Source organism: Anas platyrhynchos, chromosome 9, assembly GCF_047663525.1.
Source record: "Anas platyrhynchos isolate ZD024472 breed Pekin duck chromosome 9, IASCAAS_PekinDuck_T2T, whole genome shotgun sequence".
Lineage (NCBI taxonomy): Eukaryota > Metazoa > Chordata > Aves > Anseriformes > Anatidae > Anas > Anas platyrhynchos.
The window spans coordinates 17,382,352-17,404,549 of NC_092595.1; the positions used below are offsets into that span (position 1 = coordinate 17,382,352).

The 22,198-nt window shown below is 47.6% G+C and overlaps 2 protein-coding genes across 7 annotated transcripts in view; one reads left to right on the plus strand and one right to left on the minus strand.

Annotated features, from left to right (window-relative positions):
* Positions 1-339: 339 nt before the first annotated feature.
* On the minus strand, positions 340-21,998 carry SAP130 (Sin3A associated protein 130). 5 transcript variants are annotated; one of them, XR_005267777.2, is made up of 22 exons: positions 21,860-21,998; positions 21,360-21,477; positions 20,961-21,196; positions 20,427-20,585; positions 19,239-19,350; positions 17,673-17,797; positions 16,761-16,885; positions 16,050-16,200; positions 15,753-15,843; positions 15,381-15,485; positions 14,138-14,279; positions 13,752-13,873; positions 8,821-9,123; positions 7,694-7,865; positions 6,374-6,478; positions 5,263-5,624; positions 3,771-4,019; positions 3,345-3,470; positions 2,307-2,410; positions 1,940-2,072; positions 1,517-1,630; positions 1,268-1,292 (listed from the first exon to the last, which is right to left on the minus strand). XR_005267777.2 is itself a non-coding variant. In XM_072042455.1 (21 exons), the coding sequence occupies exons 2-21, from the start codon at positions 21,469-21,471 to the stop codon at positions 1,134-1,136; spliced, it is 3,168 nt and encodes a 1,055-aa protein (XP_071898556.1). In that variant the 5' UTR covers positions 21,472-21,477; positions 21,860-21,998; the 3' UTR covers positions 340-1,133. The 5 variants fall into 5 exon arrangements, 4 of the variants coding, with proteins under 4 accessions (XP_071898556.1, XP_027319691.2, XP_027319692.2 ...); XM_072042455.1 differs by lacking the exon at positions 1,940-2,072 and having other exon boundaries at positions 340-1,292; positions 3,771-4,016; positions 7,694-7,862; XM_027463890.3 differs by lacking the exon at positions 1,940-2,072 and having other exon boundaries at positions 340-1,292; positions 7,694-7,862.
* UGGT1 (UDP-glucose glycoprotein glucosyltransferase 1) overlaps positions 21,578-22,198 on the plus strand; it is a 42,840-nt gene continuing 42,219 nt past the window's right edge. For both annotated transcript variants that reach the window (XM_027463887.3, XM_072042454.1), the window contains exon 1: positions 21,578-22,104. In XM_027463887.3, coding sequence (XP_027319688.3) covers positions 21,593-22,104 — 512 coding nt within the window. In that variant the 5' untranslated portion in view covers positions 21,578-21,592. The remainder of the gene's footprint in view (positions 22,105-22,198) is intronic.

Here is a 22,198-nt window from a genome sequence, read left to right on the forward strand (position 1 = left end):
GCGGGATCCCCCCCTGCGCGGGGCTTGGGCTGCCCCTGAGGAGCGCGGGAGGGGGGGGGGAGCAGCCCCCCCACACAGCCCGGGGAGCGCCTCAGGCTGAGGGGAGGGCGCCTGAGAGCCCTGGGGGAGGCTGGGGAAGGGATGGGGATAAGGGAAGTGAACCGATTTGGTAACTTTTACCACAAAACAGCACCTCTGCGTTCGTGAATCGAGCTCCCTGCCCCAGTGCAGCACACGGGGCTGGCTGCTCCACACAGCTTTCCCCTCGCCCCTAGGTTTTGGGGTGGAGGTTCCAGGGGTAAGCAGCCCACGAGGATCAAGGTGCACAAAGCGCTCACGTACAAAAACGCCCACGTCCTTTATTAATGGTTTCAGATGTATGTGGTACATACAGGTAACGTTACACCAGCTACGGGAAGTACGCTGCCGCCAGAGGTACTTCAGGACAAGGATCCCAGAACACCAACATGGACACACACACGGACACTACAAAAATCACTTGGAAATGATTTCTCCCCCACCCCCTCTTTTTTTTTTTTTTAAACTCCATTTTTCAAATTGACAGCTAGGACTTGTGAACCATAGGAGACTGAGCGTGGCAGATCTCCCAGCGTGGTGGCACGGGCTTAAGAAGGCTGCTTTGGACACTGGAAGGTCAGAAGAACAAGAACTGAATGGGGTCACTGAACGCAGTGTCACCCTGTGCTTCAGAGCACGGCTGTCTGGGTTTGGCTCTTCTTGATGGCTCCTGCAGAATCTACTATAGCTGCTCGCACACCTGGTGGATACTTAACCCCTACGCTGCAGCACAGAAGGACAGCACTGTCCCCCACACGCTGCAGCACTAGTTCCAATTAGTAGGCACTGACACATCAGGAGGGTTAAACAAATGGGACCGCAAAGACTAGAAAAAAAAAAAAAAAAAGATGAGCCTGAGAGAAAAGTGTTGTTCATTATGACAGATCACTGACAATCCCTTCAGGTCACCAGGCTTCACGTGTCCATCTCTTGTCAGCTGTTCCCTAAACTCAGCCATTTTATTCAGATGCTCTTCTTAGAAATAAACCCAAACTACAAAAGGTTTCAACTCCATTCTGTACACGTTCTCCATTTCCAGAGTCATTATTCTGGCTTTAGACCTTCTCCTTTCGCTTTAATTTGGATACCTTCTTGACAGTTCCATTCTTGTTTAGAAGCTTCAGAACACGATCCTTGTGATCCAAGACCTTCAGCATCGAGTCTCGAGCCTCATTGATTTGATCCATCACAAGTTTGCACCTCTGCATATTCCCCTGAAATGAAATACTACTGTCAGTAACAGCAGCTAGCCTAAACAATTGCTCTTCCTTTTTGTAACACCACCTTTAACTGATGATGCTTCAAACACAGAAAGAGTACCTCTGTGATTTAGTTATTTATTTATTAATGACTGCTTTAGCACTCATTAACCACAGCAGGATATTTTGTAATTAAGGCTAGAACAGTTCTTTTGTGCTGAGAGGCCATGGGAACGTACCTGTATGAGTTCATTGATTCGATGCAAGTCATCATCAGTGGCTGCCTTTTTCTTAGGAATGAGTCCCTCCTGTAGGGTAGTCAGTCTCTCATACACGTCATGCTCCAGGTTGGTCTAAAAGACATTAGCACTTCATGAAAAGGTTCGCCACTAGGCCAGAAAACGTTTGCCCACATTAAGAAATCTACGCAGATATGATGATAATCTGTTCCCCTCTCAGCTGCTCATGTTAGTAATTCAGAAGATGGAGCCTCTGATGTGAAGTGTGGCAATATTCATTCGTACTAACATTCTATTTACAGGATTGCTCCACTTCTGAACAAGTATGGAACCTAACCAGAACTGTTTCCCCTCTCTCTCACAATGCTATTCCAGGAATGCAGAGGTTTTGGGGAGTTTGGTGCTAGAATGCAGAGCACCTACCTCACCCCCAACCTGAAACAGAAGCATCCAGGAATGTGGATCAGTGCTGCCTCCTCAGATCAGCCGCACCATCCCAAACAGACGCTTCTTCAGACCTGTGCATCAGCAGGAGGGAGTTGCCAATTTTGATCATCTGTACAAAATACATCAGCTCTTATGTCTGGAGCAAAATCAACACTAAGTTTCCAAGCCACTTATGCCACATTCCTGAGAAAGGGGAAAGCGCATCCCACTCCCTTTGGGCACTACACACCAGCTTATGGTATCCCAGTGTCAGATGAGCATGTACTGAGCTTGTAAAAACCCTGTCTTACACAACTCCGTGCTCCCCCGTGCTGTAGGTAGCAGGCGAGTCCCCTTCACCTACCAGCTGCAGCAGCTGTGCCGCACAGAGATGGACCTTCCACCCTTGCGCACGACAGGATACACCCTTCTGATTGGCAATCTCCTGGAGCATTGCTTTCTTCTCTTCTGTCACCAAGAAATGCAAACTTAGGTTACACAAACTTCACGAATTCACCAGGCCTCTGTTCTCAAACAAAAAACTTCAGCCTAGCTTCTGCTTTTTACACATCCTAGTAAGTGGAAATAAGCAATATTTTGATTGGGGAAGGACCATAGCTACCCATCTGCCCCATATCTGAAGGCTGCTCCCGCTCATTAACAGGTTAAATACGTTTCCAGAATTTTTCTTTTCACTGTTGAGGAGTGTTTCCCTTTTTTTTTTTTTTTTTCCAAAAACGTAGCGCTGTTTCAAGTATCCTGTATGGAAGAGTGGGTGGTCCATCCCATCCCACTGAAATACATATCCACTCCCTCCTTGATGTCTTTAGATAGTTGCAAAAAAGCCGTCCACTTAAAGAGTCTAAGGTGAGCTAAATAGCATAAAAAACAGTGTCTGATCTAATTTTTCCTCTTAATAGAGCAAAAAAGAGATTTAAAAGCCCACAAGACTCATCTGTTAGTTCAGAAGACTTGTTACTTGAAACCTAGAATTTTTTTATTTTATTAAATTGGCAGGTTTGTTAGATAAGAAGATGATCTGAAAACTAAACCGGAGCGTGTCACCATAGCATATCATTTAAGAAGTCCTTTCTTTAGTAAGTTTCTATCCTTCTAAATAAATACATTTCTCAATAAACGTACGATCTTAGACAAAATTGTCTAATTCTATATAGGCTCCTTCCCTTTCTTTCTTCCCTGTTTTGAGAGAGATTCAGGCAACAGCTAGCTAATGAAGCTATTAGCTCACTTGATCAATCCTTGTTTTTCCCGATTGCAAGGAACGCAATTTTTGTGGCACTGCTCATCAACGTGGAGGAGCCAGGAGTGTTTTTCAGACACCAAGTGTGCTGAAGCCGCTCGCCCCGCACGCCCCAGTGTCCGGTCGGAGCTGCAGACTGACCTTTCACGCGGACGTCGCTGTATCTCTGGAAGTGGTGGTAAGCAGCTTTCCAGGGATTGCGGTAATGACGAAGCAGTGTGATAGGCGGCCTCGGGCGCACAGGGACGTACCTCACACCCTCCTCATCTAGAAAAGGATTCAGGAATAACTGCGTTATTATCGTTAGGCAGGTGAAAGCGGGAGATCAGCATGACAGTAACTGTGAGAGAATATGAGGAAGCACCACCTCATACAAAATGGTACTCTCCATTTTGAAAAAGGTCATTTCCCCTGAACATCACTATATAGAAAACACTGAGGATCAGATAGTTGGATTCTGTATTAGTTGCATTTTGGAAGCAGAATGACAGAGTGCCTTTATGAGATAAGGGGAAGAAAGAATACAGACATCCGAAGAGGAAAAAAGGTTAGCAGAGATGACATTACCTATATATTCCTTTGGAGGAGACTTGCGCTTCTCTGCCTTCACCAGCAAACTTTTGGCAGTGGATTTCTCATCGTCGGTACTATTTGTTTCCATCATGTCCCCTTCCTCTGTGGAGATGACATGCTGCTGCTTGCGGGGTTTCTTCCTTGGGGAGGCACCAGGTGGCAAATCACTTGGAGGCATTGAAAGGTTGTTGGCCAGCAATGCCAAAGATGGAGAGACAGTACTTGTGCTCAAAGGAGGGACTGCTGAGAAGAAAGAAAGGAAAAGAAGTCAAGCTATCAGCAGCATAAAGGTAACACTGACATTGCCTGAGTGCCATCACCACCACTATTTGCTGTTTCAGTGCATTGTGAGGAGCGCGCATTCCATTGTAGATGCGCTTCAGCTCCACACCTGTACAAGGGCAGACACTAAGCCAGGACCAATCACTGGGACAATGCTTGTACCCTGAGATCCTTACGTACATGGACAAGGACATGAAGAATGAGAGCAGACAGTTCTTACTCAATTCCTTAATTGTAAAAACTTTTGGAGTTGAACGCTACAAAAGAGAATCTGTGCTAATGGTACTGCAAAAAAGACATCTTTGAATGGACGTTCAGAGCACAGATCACAGTCAATAGCAAGTGCGTTCCCTTTTCAATGCAAGTACAGGGCCAGATGCAGTCAACTCGGGACTGCAGTACTCTCCTTGCAGGAGTTCTTGCCCTGCCAAGTCAACAGCACTGCGTCAGCAGGTTACTGCACACACCAACAGGCCTCTCAGTCTGGCAGCAGAGCGGCAGGTAGCTGGAGGGAATACTCCTTGACATTTGCAGGGAAAAACTCGATCAGCCGTGACTGAGACAAATGTGCTGCATAATCCACAGCAGAATTTCTGGCATGAGATCTCTTAACCAAAATTAACTGTACGGATTTGTATTATATTGGCACTACTGATAACTGTGTTTTAAGCAAGCAATTCGCACAGACTCTTTGGAGCTGGATCATTTGAACACGAACAAAACAGTGCCGACACTGAGTGATTTCACAGAAGGTTAAGGAGAAGGCAAAGAAGCACTCTGGGAAAAAAAAAAAAAAATGCACTCGCCAAGTTGCTACCCTGCAATTCTTAATATTTGAGACAGGAACACCTCAGACATTGCAATGCCCTTTCTTCCTAGGAGTTAGAAGATGATCTGAAGTTTCAGCTTAACTGTCAACCAAACCTTTGCTTTCCATTCTATTCAATGGGCCACTAAGACTTCATACTCTACTCATATAACACTTCATACCTTGATCACATCACCTAAACCATGTCCCTATTCTCTACTGGAGAGCAGTGGGAAGACAACTGTGAGAAAGAAAGCATAAAAGAACTCTGTGACTTGTGTTATGTACTGCCACGAAAGAGAGGCAGTTTTATTTTCAGGATGGTTGTGTTGAAATCCCAAGTTCCCCACTGCATCAACAACAAGAGAAACAACTTGATGCTTAGCAGCAACCTACCAGATACTGGTCGCATAATGTCCATGGGTTCTACTTCCTCTTTGATTTTTATCTCCGGTACTGCAGGCCCCAGCACTGCTGAAAGGGCACCGCTCATGGTGGATGGAGGAGCAGGGGCAGCCACAATTGTGGTAGAAGTCGGTGGAGCAGCTGGGACGGCTCCTGGAATGGTGGACAGAGCTGCTGTGGGCTGTGCGCTGGGGCTGGCTGCTGCGATGATCGTTGGGATGGCAGAGGGGGGCTGCTGGGAGGAAGGGGGCACCGCGATGGTGGGCTGCTCACCGCCCTGGTTAGACACTGCCTCCATAGACACCGTGACCGGAGTGGCCATGGACACGTGAATTTCGGGTTTGGGCTTGGCACTGTGAAATTGGAAAACAAGCACAACAAAGTGAAGTTAATGGCATCGCAGTCGTGACCTTCTAGCACACTGAGCCAAGCCAGATTCAGACTACTTCTGTTTTCCTGCGCCAGTAAATAACACCTGGCTCAGTAATGAGTGCAGTGACAGCAGCAGGTGTCATTACCTCCAACACATTTTCTTCCCCCTCTGTGCCCTCTAACCTTTTGTTTTGGGTGCTGTTTTCTTCCACGCAGTGTACAAGCAAAATCTCATGACTAATTCCAGATAGCTTTGAAACACTCCAAAAAGGAGCACGGCACTTTTGCAGTGCAAACAAGAAGAACTTTACCCAAAGCTGCACTGCCCCTCATCCACTTTGTGGGAGCTCCCACTGTGGCTAATAGTTTTAAAACAATGAGCTATAAAGCAACTGGACACAAGCACTGAAACAGGGTAGAAGATCCATTTAACTTTCTTTAGGATTAAATCCCAAGAAATCTAGAAAAAAACTTTAAAGGCCCAGTCTTTAACACAGCATGGTATTTTTTGTGTTACGTCCCTCCCACCTCTCGAAAGCTCCTAAGGACATCGTTTAAAAGGTTCCTGCCTCAGCTTCACAACAGCAGAGTTACTCAAGGCTGTTCAAAGTTGTCACATGGACAAATACAAAATAAATTTCACAAGAGAAAACGCTTCAATACCAACCACCAGAAGTCAAACACACACAATAAAACCAGTACAACGCAGCTGGTTGTCTTGAAGTCTTACCCAGCAGGCCTTGGTGATCCAGACGTGCTGCGCATAGCATTCTCCACACGCGTGCTAGCTACTTCAGGTGGCTGAGGTGGAATTAAGCTTTTCCGGACTGCCAGCCTGTAAGACATGGACAAATCTAAATTCCCACCTCTCTGATACAAAGGTAAGTACCCCTGAGAGCAAAGGAATCGACCCAAAAAACAGGAGAGGAGCTGAGTGCAATGACCCAGATACAGGTCTGCTACAGAAAGTCTCAGCTTTGAACCGAATTAGTCTTTACGTTTTACTTTCTTTAAAGATAACGGGTTAGTTGATCTGGCCCAGTCTCCCTCACGTTTTGGACTCCTCCAGAAACGCCAGGGCATGTTACTGAGACTGCCAGGCTCCAGGTGTCAGGAAAAAAAGGGAGGTCTGGCCACATCAGTGCCTTCCACTGCTATCACAGGTCTGAGCAAACTATTGGAACTAAACAGTGCTCAGCCAGGCAGCTGCTTTGCTTAGCTGGACTAGGCTGCATCAAAGCCTGACTCCAAGATCTCCAAACCCTGAACAGGGATGTTAGACAGCACAGTGCTGCATGCAGAAAAGCATTTTAGAGGCTGTTCTATCTCCTGCAGGGCTGAAAGTGAAGCTGTTGTCTCAAACAGTCAGCCTCTCAAATAGAAAAATTCTTCAGTGATCTACCTCTGCTTCTTTCATTTATGCTTCAGTTTTACAGCCTGCACCTTTCCTGCCTTAGAAAAAGGTTTCCACCCAAATAAAAAAAGCAATTTTAGTCTCATAGGACACATCAGTTCCCAGCATTTTCAGTTGTTAGTCAGGAGGAAATGGATTGTTAACTTTAATGCTGTCTCCTGCCTCTTTATTCAGACATTCAAAATCAAACTCTGAAAATATTTTGTGTTTTCTGGCTTACGTTAATTCCCCCACCTTTTTTTTTCCCAATCAGTTTTCACAGCAGGGTACTAATCCTGTCCTTACTACCCATCCACAGATTCTTCCAAGAAAAGCACTGAAATCAAAGCACAGATTTCTAATTTTAGTAGACTGAGCTCTTTGGATTTGAGGCTTTCTGGCTTAGATTAATAAAAAACACTTTCCTTCAAAAGGTCACTTGCAAGAGCTAGAGACATCTTGTTACTGAGAGTAAGAGGAAACGATAGCTTGCCCCAGGGGAGAAGAAAACATGTTTCACAGAGCAGCAGGTTACTCACAACCACTGCTGACTGAATAACCTGCTAGAACTTTTCTTATCTACAGAAAACGATTCCATTTAGCTGGACTGGATTGCACAGAAGTTATCATTTGTGTGTCACCTTCAATCCCACTCACCCATCTGTAGTTGGTTTCTTCCGGAGGATGCTTGGGCGCGGGGAAGAGCCCTGGGCTGGGGCACTGGCACTCTGGCTGTGGGTTTGAACAACTGTAGTTGCTGCAGAAGCTGTGTTGAACGTGTTGCTAATAGGATTGGCTACAATGGTGGCTCCATCCGCCAAGACTACTGCTGGGAAGGACAGACATCGATATGGGAGAGAGAACAGATAAGCAGTTACAGAACAGAGCAGCAGTTACTTAAGGAAGTGTGATGACAAAGGAGGTGTCTGCAGAGTACGTGCTGCCTGTGCTCCTTTGACTCCCTCAACCTTTACCAGCAGTGCTTTCACACTACTTCATAACCAGTACCTTCACTACAGGCAATTTGGTAACTAGACCAGCTGCCAGGTAGAAGGAAGATACCCTGTCTAACAGCTGTTGCTACAGAAATACATTGTCCTGAAGAAACAGAAATGGCTAGGGAGATCACCAGCACAGGTGGGTCAACTGGCTAACACTCCTGGCAACTGGACAACTCCTGGACAACGCAGCAACTTGTAGGTGAGCACTGTGAGCTGTGTTTGTGTTCTGACCTTCTGCCAAAGCCTGCCCGGCCAACCAGCTGGTGCTGGGCAGCTGGGGAGGGCACACGACACCCCCACTGGCACCGCAAACAGCGCTCTGCTTGGCTGCCACATTCCCTTGCTTCAGCAAGTCACCGGGACTCCGTCAGGCCAATCATTTTTCATAAAATGCGTTTTCATCACAGTCCAAGACCAATTTACAGACTGCTTAAGGCACCTAGCCATGTTTTAACTGCTCAGGTGATCTAACACACAGCTGGCGCAGTTCCGTAAGTGTTACCTACTTTTCAATGGCTCTCCCCACAGGGCCTTACTAAAGGGAACCGTTTAAGCTCAGGCACTGCCATTCTTTTTCCCACTGAAATAACCTATCCAACCCCACCCGCAGCTCTCCCTGGTGCGCTTCGGCAAGAATGACCTTCCCTGAGGTAAGAAGTGTTCTCCAGGAGAGCACTGGGACGAACGTGCTTTGCACTCTCCCGGGGACACAGACCCTTGCGGGGTGGTTACAGACCTGGGGTCACGTCCTGCCACCTGCAGGCTCAGTGTGAGGGCACTCACCCGAGGTCTTGGGGTCGGCCTGGGGCTGCTGGGCACCGATTGGTGCTGGCTGCAGTCCCTGCGTGCTGATGGGTGCAGCTGGGTGCAGTCCCTGCGTGCCGATGGGCGCCGGCTGGATCCCCTGGGCGCCGATGGGTGCTGGTTGGATCCCTTGGGCACCGATGGGCGCGGGCTGGATGCCCTGGATGTGCCGGGCGTGAGAGGCATCCACGGTCATCAGCTGCATGGGGTTGAGGTGCACGGTGGAGGCCACCCCGACGCCAGTCTGAGCCGTGATGGCCGAGTTGGGCGCCTGGGCTGACACTGCAAGCAGCAACACAGACACCTCATCACTCCTAGCACGGGTTGCCGCTGTCCCCCCCCACCCCTTCGCTCCAGTATTTACTCTCAAAGACTATTTTTCTTTTAAAAAAATAAATAATTTGCCAACCTGCTTGAAGCAGTAGTGAATTTGAGAGCGGACAGGTCAGGTTGTCTGCCAGAAGAATTCAAAATTACTGTTTATTTTCATTCCATATTGCAAGAGAGAAAAGATCGACTTTAAAGTTAAGTTGAAGTTACATTTCCATACCCAGCCTCAGAAATCACAGAATAACACAATTTCTAGGTTGGAAGAGACATCAAGATCATCGAGTCCAACCTCTGACCTAACACTACCAAGTCCTCCACTAAACCATATCCCTAAGCTCTACATCTAAACGTCTTTTAAAGACTTCCAGGGATGGTGACTCCACCACTTCCCTGGGCCAGTTTCTTGAGGAGAATGCTGTGGGAGACAGTGTAAAAAGCCTTGCTGAAGTCAAGGTAGACCACATCCACAGCATTTCCCTCGTCCACCCAGCGCGTCACTTTGTCATAGAAGGAGATCAGGTTCGTCAAGCAGGACCTGCCTTCCATAAACCCATGCTGACTGGGCCTGATCGCCTGCTTGCCCTGCAAGTGCTGCGTGATGACTCCCAAGAGGATCTGCTCCATGAGCTTCCCTGGCACTGAGGTCAAACTGACCGGCCTGTAGTTTCCTGGGTCTGCCCTCCGGCCCTTCTTGTAGATGGGTGTCACATTCGCTAGCCGCCAGTCAGCTGGGACCTCCCCTGATAGCCAGGACTGCTGATAAATGATGTATAGGGGCTTGGCCAGCTCCTCTGCCAGTTCTCTCAGTACCCTTGGGTGGATCCCATCCGGCCCCATCGATTTGTGCACATCCAAGTGCCGTAGCAGGTCACCAACCAGTTCTTCATGGATGGTGAGGGCCACATCCTGCTCCCCATCCCCTTCCACCAGCTCAGGGTACTGGGTATCCAGAGAACAACCGGTATTGCCACTAAAGACTGAGGCAAAGAAGGCATTGAGCACCTCCGCCTTTTCCTCATCTCTTGTAACTAAGTTTCCCCCTGCATCCAGTAAAGGATGGAGATTCTCCTTAGTCCTCCTTTTTGTGTTGACGTATTTATAAAAGCGTTTTTTGTTATCTTTAACGGCAGTAGCCAGATTGAGCTCCAGATGAGCTTTGGCCTTCCTAATTTTGTCCCTGCACAGCCTCGTAACATCCTTATAGTCCTCCTCAGTGCCCCACCGTTTTTTCCAAAGATTATAAACCCTCTTTTTTCTCCTAAGCTAAAGCTGCAACTCTCTGTTGAGCCAGGCTGGTCTTCGGGCACGTGGACACAGACCGCTCCTGCGCCATTAAGATTTCCCTCCTGAAGAGCGCCCAGCCTTCCTGGACCCCTCTGCCCTTCAGAACCACCTCCCAAGGGACTACCAACCAGTGTCCTGAGCAGCCCAAAGTCAGCCCTCCAGAAGTCCAATACAGCGGTTTTACTGGTCCCCTTCCTAGCCGCACCAAGAATAGTGAACTCCACCATTTCGTGGTCACTCTGCCCAAGACAGTTTCCAACCACATCTCCCACCAGTCCTTCTCTGTTTGTGAAGAGAAGGTCTAGCGGGGCACCACCGCTGGTAGGTTCACTAACCAGCTGTGTCAGGAAGCTATCTTCCACACTCTCCAGAAACCTCCTAGACTGCTTCCTCTGGGCTGTGTTGTGCTTCCAGGATATGTCAGGGAAGTTGAAGTCCCCCATGAGAACAAGCGCTGACGATTTTGCAACTTCTGTCAGCTGCCTGTAGAACTCCTCATCCATCTCCTCATCCTGGTTCGGCGGTCTATAGCAGACCCCGACCAGGACACTAGCCTTGTTGTCCCTGCCGATCCTAACCCAAAGGGACTCAACCTTGTCATTCCCAGCCTCGAGTTCTACAACATCGAAAGACTCTCTAATATAGACAGCCACACCGCCACCCCTTCTGTGCTGCCTGTCCCTTCTGAAGAGCCTATAGCCAGGCATTGCAGCACTCCAGTCATGAGACTGGTCCCACCACGTCTCCGTGATGGCAACCAAGTCGTAGCCTGCCCGCTGCACGATGGCTTCCAGCTCCTCCTGTTTGTTACCCATGCTGCGTGCATTGGTGTAGATGCACTTCAGCTGGGCCATTGCCTTATCCCCTGGCCTTGCCATTGTTCGCCCTGGCACAGCTCCAACAAGCCTTGTTTCAGCCCCATCCCCCTTCTTACCTAGTTGAAAGCCCTCTCAATGAGCCCCGCCAGCTCCTGGCCCAGGATCCATTTTCCCCTAAATCTGTGTACTATTTTTGCTCACTATAGCATTTATTAACTTTTTTACACAAGGCTTTTTAAGTATCAATACTTGGTGTTTTCCCAGCTTAAATTACAAGTCTAAATCAATTTTAGAAAGAAACCTCCTTTTCAAGAGAGTCTTTCACAGAGCTAACTACATCATTTAGAAGACCAGCATTGACTGTACCAAAGCAAGTGGCAAGGACAGAGACTCAAGTGTAAGTACCTTAAAATAAAGTCTACTTCTACCCCTCCTTTCCCTGGCCACATAAGCAAAGTAATTTTATTTGTGCAGCTGGACAAACTTCTGAACTTGAGTACAATCCTATCTGACTCAGAACAGGGCTTGTAATTATAGACTGTATCTCACAGCTGAAACAATCATGAAATCTTTGCAGCAAAACAGTGTTCCAAGCGATGCACCTGCCTTGTAAGTCCAATTCATTCATTTGGATTTACAGCTCTGAGCAGCTTCGATTCCATCTTTTCAGATCTACTGTGAGGCATCCTGCTGCGCTCCTCCCAGGGGGCACTCAGCAGTGATGCTGGGCTACCTGCAGCTCCTGAACCCCCAGAGTTTCAGTCATTACAGAACAGTAATGCAATTTCTACAGAAGCACACCAAAATCAAGTGCTAACTTGCTAACAGTGGGCTTGCCTGCAAGCAGCAGCGAGCCTTCTCATCACAGACCAAGCTGGTTTTGTCACAGGATTTCAACAAGAAGTTCTTGTGCTAACAAGCCACTCCAAAAACAGCTGTCAAAAGCCTGAAATACAGCACCAGGTCCCTAATGTGACTTCTCTGTATTAATTCTGTCACAAGTGCATGTTATGTGAAACAATTGTTGCAGGACTGTCTATCCAACAAAATCATTTCTGAAACTATGTAAACACAACCAAGCCCTTGGAAAGCCCGGGGTCTTCTCAACATCCTTCCTCAAAATACCACAGCAGTACTCCTTAGAGCTCAGTGATCTTAAAAGTCTGCACTAAGTTCTCCAGTGGCTGCCCTCAGCAGGGGGTTCAAGTCCCTCCTGACACTCGGAATTCTCCACTTTGAGGTGTCACCAGTTACTGCCCTAATTAGTATTGTCAACTGATGCTTCCAATCAATTTAATAAACCAAATGTCTCTGTCAGTGAGCTACTGGTGAGCCTTCATCTTTTTAGAAGTCAGTATTATCCTGTCATTGGCCCAACATGCTAGCAGTAGCGGAACTCCTGACAGTCTGCTTTGAGGTCTTGCACAACATCCCTGTGGCAACACTGACACTCCTCCAACATCTGTCCCTGCTTCCTGATGCCCTGCAGCACAAAAAAACCCCTTTCATCAGGGGCTCTGTAACCACCCAGTCACTGCTACCAACACCAAGTACCACCACTTACCCACATATCCTCCTTTAAAACGACTCCAGCCAAAGCACAGGAAGGTACAGAGAGGCCCCCTGTCCCTATCACAAGTCATTTAATCATCCTGGAGCCTACCTCAAACCCAGACAGGACTTACAGTCAAGACTTGCAACTGTAATTTCAATGACAATTTCCAACCTCAATGACAAAAAACAGGCCGCAGTACTGCACCAATTCCCTGTGCATGCCTTCCCATTCAGCAAATGGGATTTGCAGCCTCCATGTCCTTCCAACTCCCCTCTGTACTGATCAAGGGTAACGTGCTACCAGCAGACACAGATACTCCATAAAAATCCAGATTTGGGATTGTGGTAATTACTGTATCATAGAGAACTGTCCTTAGCCACTCAGTAAGGTAGAAGTGCTTCAAGCTTTGTCTCAGGCAAATAATTTAAGTCTGGGATGACTATGTAGCCAAAAACATGTATCATGTGAGCCAACCTGCAAACTACTGCACCAGTTCAAACCTGTTACCCTGCCTAGTTCTTTTAAACAGAACACAACTGCTTGCAGTGCAACTTGTTCTCTCAATTTTTGGTTTATGTTTCTCAAACTATGTATTTAAAGATGAGGGAATGAAGACGCATTAAGAGCTCATCTGTTTTGGAGGAGTTGAACTGGTTTTGATCTGTGAAATCAGATCAGGAGAGGCAAAATATCTGGATATCAAACACAAAAATCCTGGGAAAATGATTATTAGCTATGCTTAGTAGGCCTCTGAAGTAGTTTGATACTCCTTATGTTTTCCCTTCAGCCAACAAGAAGTCAAAGACTTTGCGACAAGCTGTCAGAGTCGAGCACACAAACCTCTTAGCTGCTTCCATCCCTAAAGCTTGCACATGAACCAACAACGGAACAAAAGCCCTGGCTTGCCCCAGAGCTCCTCTTACCTGGATACTGGCGAATGGTGGACACGGAGCTGGTGATGGGGGTATAGGTGTGCGCAGTCAGGGGATAGGCAGAGGGCGGGTACGTTGGTAAGAAGTACTGGAACTGGACAGGCACAGACTGCCTGTAGGCATCAAAGAGAAAAAGCATCACACACATCATTTCAACCGTTCATCTTCAACCCCTGCCTTGGGGCCACTTCCTAAGCTTTGTATCTCATCTGTTGTAAGCTATCAAGTATATTAACTCTCATGATTAATTCAGAACTGCTAAATCCCTTGCAGGTTTTCAAAACCACTTTTTTTTTTGTATATCCTAACCCAGAAAAGCAGCAAGGCACTCAGAATCTATTCACACTCTCTGGTTCATAGAAATGTTATCTCCCTACCTGTTGTCGTTCCTGGTTTCCATTGCTACTGGGTTTGGAGATGCCCGGTGACTAGAGAGGGGTATGAGGTTACTCCTTTCTGCTGTGTAGTCAGACTGGATGCGGGGAGAAGTATGCGTGATTTGCTGAGGAACCACTTTAGCTGTGCAAAGACAAACACGTAATCAGTGAACAAAGGACAAATTGGTACAGACACTGCAAAGTTGAGACTAGGTCTCTTAAAAAGAAAAAACACCCAACCCCACTCCCAAGGTATCCCCTCTCCCCAGTAATTTCCTATCCACAGTGATGACATATTTTCTCAATAGGAAGAATGAATGTGGGAAACTAAGTAAATCCACCTCTTTCCCCCCCTCCCCCAACTGATTTGTACCAGAATTCAAGGACATTATAAATGTGTATGTTAAATGCATATTTAACTGTTATTTGGTAGAAGGCTGAGTTACTCCAGAACTCAATTGAAGTTATATTTTGTTCTTAAACAATCAGCTCTATCCTTTCTGTTGTCAAGAACTTATTTATCTAAGTTTTCAAAGCAAAGCTTGACAGAAACCAAGGGAAATGAGAAAAAAAAGGTAGGAAAGTACACATAGAGACAAAGAAACAAAACACCTACAAAAGCTTAACACTGGTGTATCAAGATGGAACTTCACTCCTTGGAAATTTACAGCAGGGAAAGATATTAAAAAAGTTTCAAGAGAACAAGAACATAAGGAGGTGGGCAGGAGAACGGAGGAGATTAACAGCGGAAGCTTAAGCAGTTCTGTTGGAAACATCTCAGGCAGATTCTACATCCAGGCAAATAGTTTCCACATTTTTATACTTGAGCTGTTTTACCCTCAAGTGAAGGCGTTAACACAACCTGACTGGGCTATAACCTGTTGCCTCCAAAAGCATAGGAAGCAACTTGCAAAAATCAGCTATGAAAGCTATACTCTATCACGAAGCACCTTCAACTTCTAGTACATACAGTGCAGGTTCTGAAATGCCAAAAGACCCAAGTTTGTCTAAAAACTCAATTAAGTTAATGAGCCATTTTATTACTTATTCCTCCTAGAGCATCTATTTCTTCCTGGTGTTAAAAAACAAAAGCTGTGCCACAGCAGACTTGTTAATTAGTTTCTCCCAGCTTGTACTGATTTTCTTCCCCTCCTTAATTTGCCAATATACACAAACACTGATAACGTAAACAGTAAAATTGAAGCATTAGTTACACCTTCTTCTTGGAACCAAAATCACTCACCAACTGGGATGTTTGAGGTTGTGACAGCTGTAGCATGGGAAGAATGGGAGGGCATTGTCATGGTGACAATGGTGCTTGTAGGTGCTTGGGTGTGAGAAACAGAACCTAAGAAAAAATAAAAACACAACATACAAGATGTTTCTATGGAGTCCAATCACACAAGTATATCTATACTATCTATACCCAAATAAAGAGAGCAAAAAACCCAACCTGGACAACCCCCTAAAGAATTCAGCAATTTATCTCCTGAACAATGACCATGCACATCCGAATTCTGTCTTTACTGTAAAGAAAGATTCCCGCAACACTAACTACGGGCCATCTCCAATGAGGAAAAAACAACTCCCTCACAACAGCATCATGAGAACTCACCAGCTGTGGTTGCTGAAGCAATGGTATTTGTTGCTAAAATAGGTGCCACTGTTGCTGCTGCCACTGGAGTACCAGTACTGAAAATGGTTTTCTATTAAAAAAAGAGAAAAAAAGCTTCAAGTTAAGAGACCAGTACATTTTAATATTTACTTAGATTGGAATCACATTGCACTGACTATAAAGAATGTTAATTTCTAACCCATTACTCTTTTCCCAAATTTAATCTTATCCAGCCACATGTAAACGAAAGATGCCTGACAGCAGCCCAAGGGCTTCCCCCCTCCTCTTCCAGTCTACCTGGGCCATGGTGTGGAGCTGAGGCTTCTGCGTTCCGATAGCCGGGTGAGACGGCAGCGTAATGCGAGTCGCCGTGTCCCGTGGCTGTGCGGGCCGCTGAATACTGATAGCTGCAGAAGGAGGATGCTGCTGGATAGACAGTGTGGGTCGGCTGCAGAGAAAGAGAAATAATCATGAAGATGACCCTGTGGATACTGAATCCAAAAGACAAAGTGCGGTGACACCTGGCTTTGTTCTCCTCACTGAGAGCAGCGCTGCTATCAAATACATGGCAAAGTGACATAGAAAACTCAAGCTACGCTGTTCTGTCATCAGGCATCCACCCTAAGCAGCTCTGTAGAAAGAGCTTTTTCTGTCATGGATGCTTTACAACATTTGTGTGTCATTTCCCACTGTGTTTTCATAAAGAAGATAGGCTGAATTAGCCACAACTTCTAAAAGAGAAACTCTGCTTTCCAGGAAGCAGCAGCTCACAACTGATTTGTTAAGCCCTTTCTTTCTTGTAAGGCAGAGCAACAGTTTGCATTTATAGTAATTTTTATTCACAGAACTGAAAGCATTTGCACTGTACAAGCATTACTATTTTTGTATTATATCATCCCACATCCAGAGAATAATCAGCTTGCGATGACTAACATGTTTCCTCTTCCTGCAGCCTCCGTAAAGTTAGAGCACTGTAGGTTTCAAAGAATTTGCCTTCAGCATCTTTACCTGAGGGTTGACTCTGTAGCATGTGCTGCTGTTGTAGTTATGACAGGGGACTGAGCTCTTGTGGCTGAGACAGTCGCCACCACAGCAGGAGGAATAGTGCTTGAAGTCGTCACAGGCGGACGAGACTACAAGAACAAACACAAAAGAGAGATCAGAAAAGAAATTCTACAATTTAGAGAGTAACTCAGAATTACTTGACTAAAACTGCATTTTCTAGATTTTATCACTCAGTTTTGGCATTCTAAAATGCTTCCAGTCTTTCTGATTTGATCTGCAAGCTCCTTAGGAGATCCATTTTGATTTTTAAAACATGTACACTAGAGGGAATCAGTGACCAGGTATGTATGAATATAATGCACGACTTTCGAGCATTTTTAGGAGAAAAAAACAAAGGTCAGTTCCCTTCAGAATGGAAATAAACCCTGTACTAAGTATATTCATGAAGTCAAAGATGATTACTTTGAGGTCCTTAGTGAAATCATGAAGTAAAGATATTTGACCCTTGATCCTTACCTTGAACACTAGTACTACTGCAGAGAGAAGATACCTACAATTTTTTCCTTACACACGTACATAAGCTGAGATACCCAGCAGCATATTAAGGTGATTTTTTATTCTATATCAATACAATCATTTAAGAATAACCCTCATCTGCATAACACATTCGGCCTTTCAGAGTCTAAAAATTGTGTAGATCTACAAGAAGTCTTCTTCTCACTTTGTTATCACATTGCAAACGGTTAAAAATCAAACAAGGATGCCTAGTACCAACTCTACAAAGGAAATAAAATCACATGACTAATGCCTCATCCTAGGAAACACATAATGACAGCTTCTGTATCACAAATTGGTGCCAGGAAGAATTCAGAGCAGGTGGCTAGTGTTCTGCAGAGCTGTCTGGCTGCTACCTGCCTGGATTGGTTGATGAATGATGTGCTGAACCGCTGGCTGAGCTGTAGCTGCGTTTGGCAACTGTGAAGCTGGTCTCAGGACTGTAGTTACTTTAGAACTGGACATCACTGCAGCAGCCGCTGCACCTGGGAAGCACACAAAGTGTGTTAAAATACCACATACCCAAATGGCTCCCCTACGACTGCAGAGACAGGCTCTTACGTTAGCTACTACATATTCCAGTTTGAACATAGTTCACTTCAGTTGACTTTGGTTTACATATAAGGCTTGCAACAAAAATACTCGAGATCCACAAAAGTATGTGGGAAGGGCAGGCATTTTGAGTGAATTGGGTTTGTTAGTGCTTCTCGTTCCCCTATAATAACCTCATATTGTAAATCTGATCTTCTTCTATTCCTAGCTATGGTAGTACAAATAGTATTAGTACAAATAATTTTAACAGCTGCATTAGTGGGCTAGCGTGTAAATAAGCCTAATATGCAAAACCAACAACAATCTTCCTGCATCTACTGAAGTTCAGAAGAAAATACATGCACAATAAATAGAAGGAAAACAAAACAACAATAACAACAAAAGCTTGTAAACCTGCAACAGCACAGAACTGTGGTTTATTTGTCTATGGTTTGCTGACTGCTGATCATACAAAATAACTCTAAAAGGTAAGTGGCCTTGAAATCATTTTATTGTCTGGACTGCCTAGCTTCTGTAAGTGTCCCTAATTTAAATTATTGCCTCAAAAGGTAGTATGCAAGCTGAGAGAAAGAGAGAAGGAGCAGAGATAAATGAAAATAAAAAGTTTGTGTTTCTTGTCACATGAGAATCAGGTGAACAAGAATACGTTTTAGTTCAGCTACAAATACATTTTGTATTTAATATGAAAGGAAAAATATAAATGGTACATTGAAATTCAGATCAGTTTAAACTTGAACTGGAAATCCAACCCATGAGCCTTTGAAAAGTAAAACTGATCAGAAATCAGAGCGTGCTGAATACAGAGCTTCTTTTAAGGGGCTGATCTGTTTTCTAAGCCATAGCAACCAAAATCCTGGGAGACAGGAGCCTGCCGTTAGTATCAGCACTAAACCCGAGGGCAAACAAATGCACACAAAACACCAGCATGTGCAACTGCATTCGTGAAAGATCCAGTGTCAGGTGGGTGCAAGAACACGCTTCAGAACTTCAACTGCTCACGTGCCACTGAGAAGTGGTTGGTCACAGGTGAGCAATGCTTACTACCAAGAGTGTGACATTTTGCACAACAGGCCAATCTATACCAACGTGTATTTTTCCCTGAAAGTGTTCACTATTAACAGCACAGAAGTAGAGTAACTCAAGTGCTGCCACCTGCCAGCATTTTAAAAACTGTCACATACTGCTGCCTTAAACGACTGAAGGCAACATAATGCTTAAAAGGCCAGCAGTTGCCTCAAGTCCTATTTGTGCTAGCAGCCTTAACAGCTGGAATACTGGCTGTGTTAGCAGCAAGGAGACTTTCAGAGAAGGCCAGGTGCACTGCCCCCAAGAGGTCCCGCACAGACAGCAGCGACAGCACAGCTAGATCTTTACCTCGGGGCAGGTGAGAAGCTCCAATGTGTAGCGGAGGCCCAGGAGCACTACTTCTGATGATAGACATCTGTACATTGGTAGCCATGATATGGTGCAAGTTACTGGGATGGCCCTGCAGAGTTAAAAGAGAAAGAAATCCAGAATAAGACATGAGCTGCATTCATGAAAATTCATGGGCACACTATCAGCATTACCACATAAGAGAACCAAACACAGAAATGAGATTCCATAGAAATACATGGTGTACAGAGGTTACATGCACTACAAGTGAGCAGAGAAAGAGTGAGATGTTTCTACGGGATGAAATTAAAGACAGCTGACACTGTTCATGGAAGACATTCACATTTCAGAGATCTGCTTTTCTGGCTGGCACTTGGATGAGTTGGCAGTGACACGCATGTCAACCTGAGAGATGTCCATTCTGTCATTAGTGACTCCTAAGGCACAGATTCATTCCACCTTGCCATTAAAGGCAAAAGAATAGTGGCATCCTGGCAAATGCTGTGACAAATTAATTCTATTTTCTAATAAGGCTGGACTTCCCATGGATATTAATGAAGATAACAGCCCATTCTTAGCCAGCCAAACTCAAATCCACTTAAAGGTACTTTGCAACAAAGCCCTGAGACTTCAGAGGGCTAGTGATGAACATTTTGGCACACCGGCTTTAAATTACAAGGACTGGCTCTGCACTCAAAATTAGAAGGGAAAAAAAAAAATCTAAATCATTATCTACACACCTCCATGCCCCCAAATTCTGTCACTAGTGGTTTACTAAGAACACACTGCAGAACTGAACTGCTCACCAATATTTTCTGGTCTGCTCCCAGGAAAGCTAAAGAACGCTGCAGTAATGAATCCCAACAGGTTGTCTATACTGTGAATGCTCCAACTAACAGGGAAGCAGCAGGAGCTTTTGAGGAAAGAGTCAGCTGCATAACAGCTTTTGGATAGGTTTCTGCTATTTCAGCCTCACTGTGCTATGTCAGTCAGATGGTTACAACAAACCGGCAGCTTTCTAAAGAGCTAGTGCTAACCGAGGCTGAGGTTTAGTGCTCCAAGCACAACTGATCAACAACCAGTGCCCAGCGAATCGGGAAGTCTGCCCGCTGCCTTCCCTCCTGCTGCAAGAGCCCTACTTTTACCATTGATCTGACCTTGCAGGGAGCTGGAACAGAAGGAACAAACCTGTTGTCCACTGATTGTTGCCACAGGAATTGTCGGAGCCTGCGGGATGTTGCTTTCCATGGTGACAGTGACTTGCCCAGGAACCTTTGTAGGAGCCGAGAGAGTGGATGGTGGAGCAGGAGCAATGGGCCGGCTGGGCATGGTGGGCTTCAAGGGAGGCTGCAAGAAACACCAAGGCAGGAGCATTAGCAACTCCAAGCAACAGCTCGGTATTAGAAAGAACATTTCTGTGAGTGACAGCCCAGAGAGAAAGCCTGCTTTGCCTGAGGACAAGCATAGTCAGGTGTTTGAAAAATAAGGATGTTGGCTGTTCAAAGCCACTCCATTTTCACATGGGACAAAGGGAAAGAGTAAGAACCGAAAGCAGCGAGGCTCTTGCTATAATTTACATTTATATACAATACCTAGCACTTCAGCAATTAAATACAGAAATACAGATAGGGTTATCTCGGAATTACTGTAAGGGAATAAATAAACCAGAACCGAGCTCCCCTTTCCCTACTCAAACGCGCTTTCTCCCCACGCCCCCGTTACCTTCATGAGCCCGTCGGAGAAGGAGAGGGGCACGGCGGGGCTCAGGTGCGCCGGCGGCGCCGTGACCGTCACCGGGGCTCCGGGCGGGACCGGGTGGTGCTGGGCCAGCATCTGCACCTGCGGGTAGGGCCGCACCACCACCGGCTCCTGCTTCTCCTCGCGGGCGGGCAGCGGCGCCCCGGCGCCCAGGTGCTCCCTGGGGGCGGCTTCCGCGTCGCGGCCCGGCTCATCGCCCGCTGCGGAGAGAAGGGGCTGAGGGCACGGCGGGGACACGGGCACCGCCCGCACCTCCCCCCCAGCACCCCGAGCGGGCACCGCGGGCACGGGGCCGCGCCCCACCAAGCCCCCAACCCCAACCCCCCTCCGCCCGTTCCTCCCCGCCCCCGTTCCCCCCCGTACCTGTGCCCGGGGTCCCGACGAGCCCCGCGGGGCCGCTGGCGGGGCTGGGCGGCGGCGCTGGTCCCAGGGCTGCGGGCGGCGCTCCCGAGCGGGGGAACTGCTGCGAGCTCATGGCCGCCTGCGGGCACCGCTCCGTTACCGCTACGGCGCGCGCTGCGTCACGGCCCCGCCCCCCGCAACCCCCGCCCCTCCCTCCGCGCCCCGCCTGGCCCCGCCCCCCCGCCGGAGCCCGGATGTTCCCTCAGCGGGGCCGGGGCCGGGGCCGGGGCCGGGGCCGGGGCTGCCCGCGCCTCACACCCGGCCTGGGGCTGCGCGGGCGGCCCCGGCCCCAGCCCCGATCCCGGTCCCTATCCCCGTCCCGGTCCCGGTCCCCGTCCCCACCCGCAGACACCGCCGCCGGGCGCGGTCCCGGCTCGCCCCGTGCTCGCCCCGTCCCCGCCGCGCCCCCTCCCGGCCCCCCCCGTCCCCCCTCAGCCCCTCCCCGCCCGCCGCCGCCTCACCTGGCCCCGCTCCGCGCCGCGGCCCCGCCGCCGCCGAGCCCCGAGCTTCGCTTCCGCCGCCGCCCTCGGGCGATTGGCTGCGGCCGGCCCCGCCCCCCGCGCCGACCCCGCGGCTCATTGGCTGCCGCCTCCAGGCCCCGCCCCTCGCCCCGCCATGGCGGCACGGCCGCGCTGCTGCCCCGCCCGGCCGGCACCGGAAGCGCCGGGCCCGGAAGCGGCGCAGGGGCGGCAGCGGCGGGCGGCAGGTGCGGGCCTGAGGGAGCGGGGAGGGGGGGGGGGCGCTGATCGGTACCGCCTGAGCCTTTGTTAATTTGTCACCTCCCGGCCTCGGTGACGCTG

Excerpts from the sequence above, each read along its gene's own strand:
- SAP130 (XM_027463888.3), bottom strand. The coding sequence starts at position 21,471 with ATGAGCTCGCAGCAGTTCCCCCGCTCGGGAGCGCCGCCCGCAGCCCTG. Across the intron at positions 7,866-8,820 it reads GGCCGACCCCAAGACCTCGG|CAGTAGTCTTGGCGGATGGA; the intron begins GTGAGTGCCCTC and ends TGTCCTTCCCAG. Across the intron at positions 4,020-5,262 it reads CATTATGCGACCAGTATCTG|CAGTCCCTCCTTTGAGCACA; the intron begins GTAGGTTGCTGC and ends CTTTCTTCTCAG.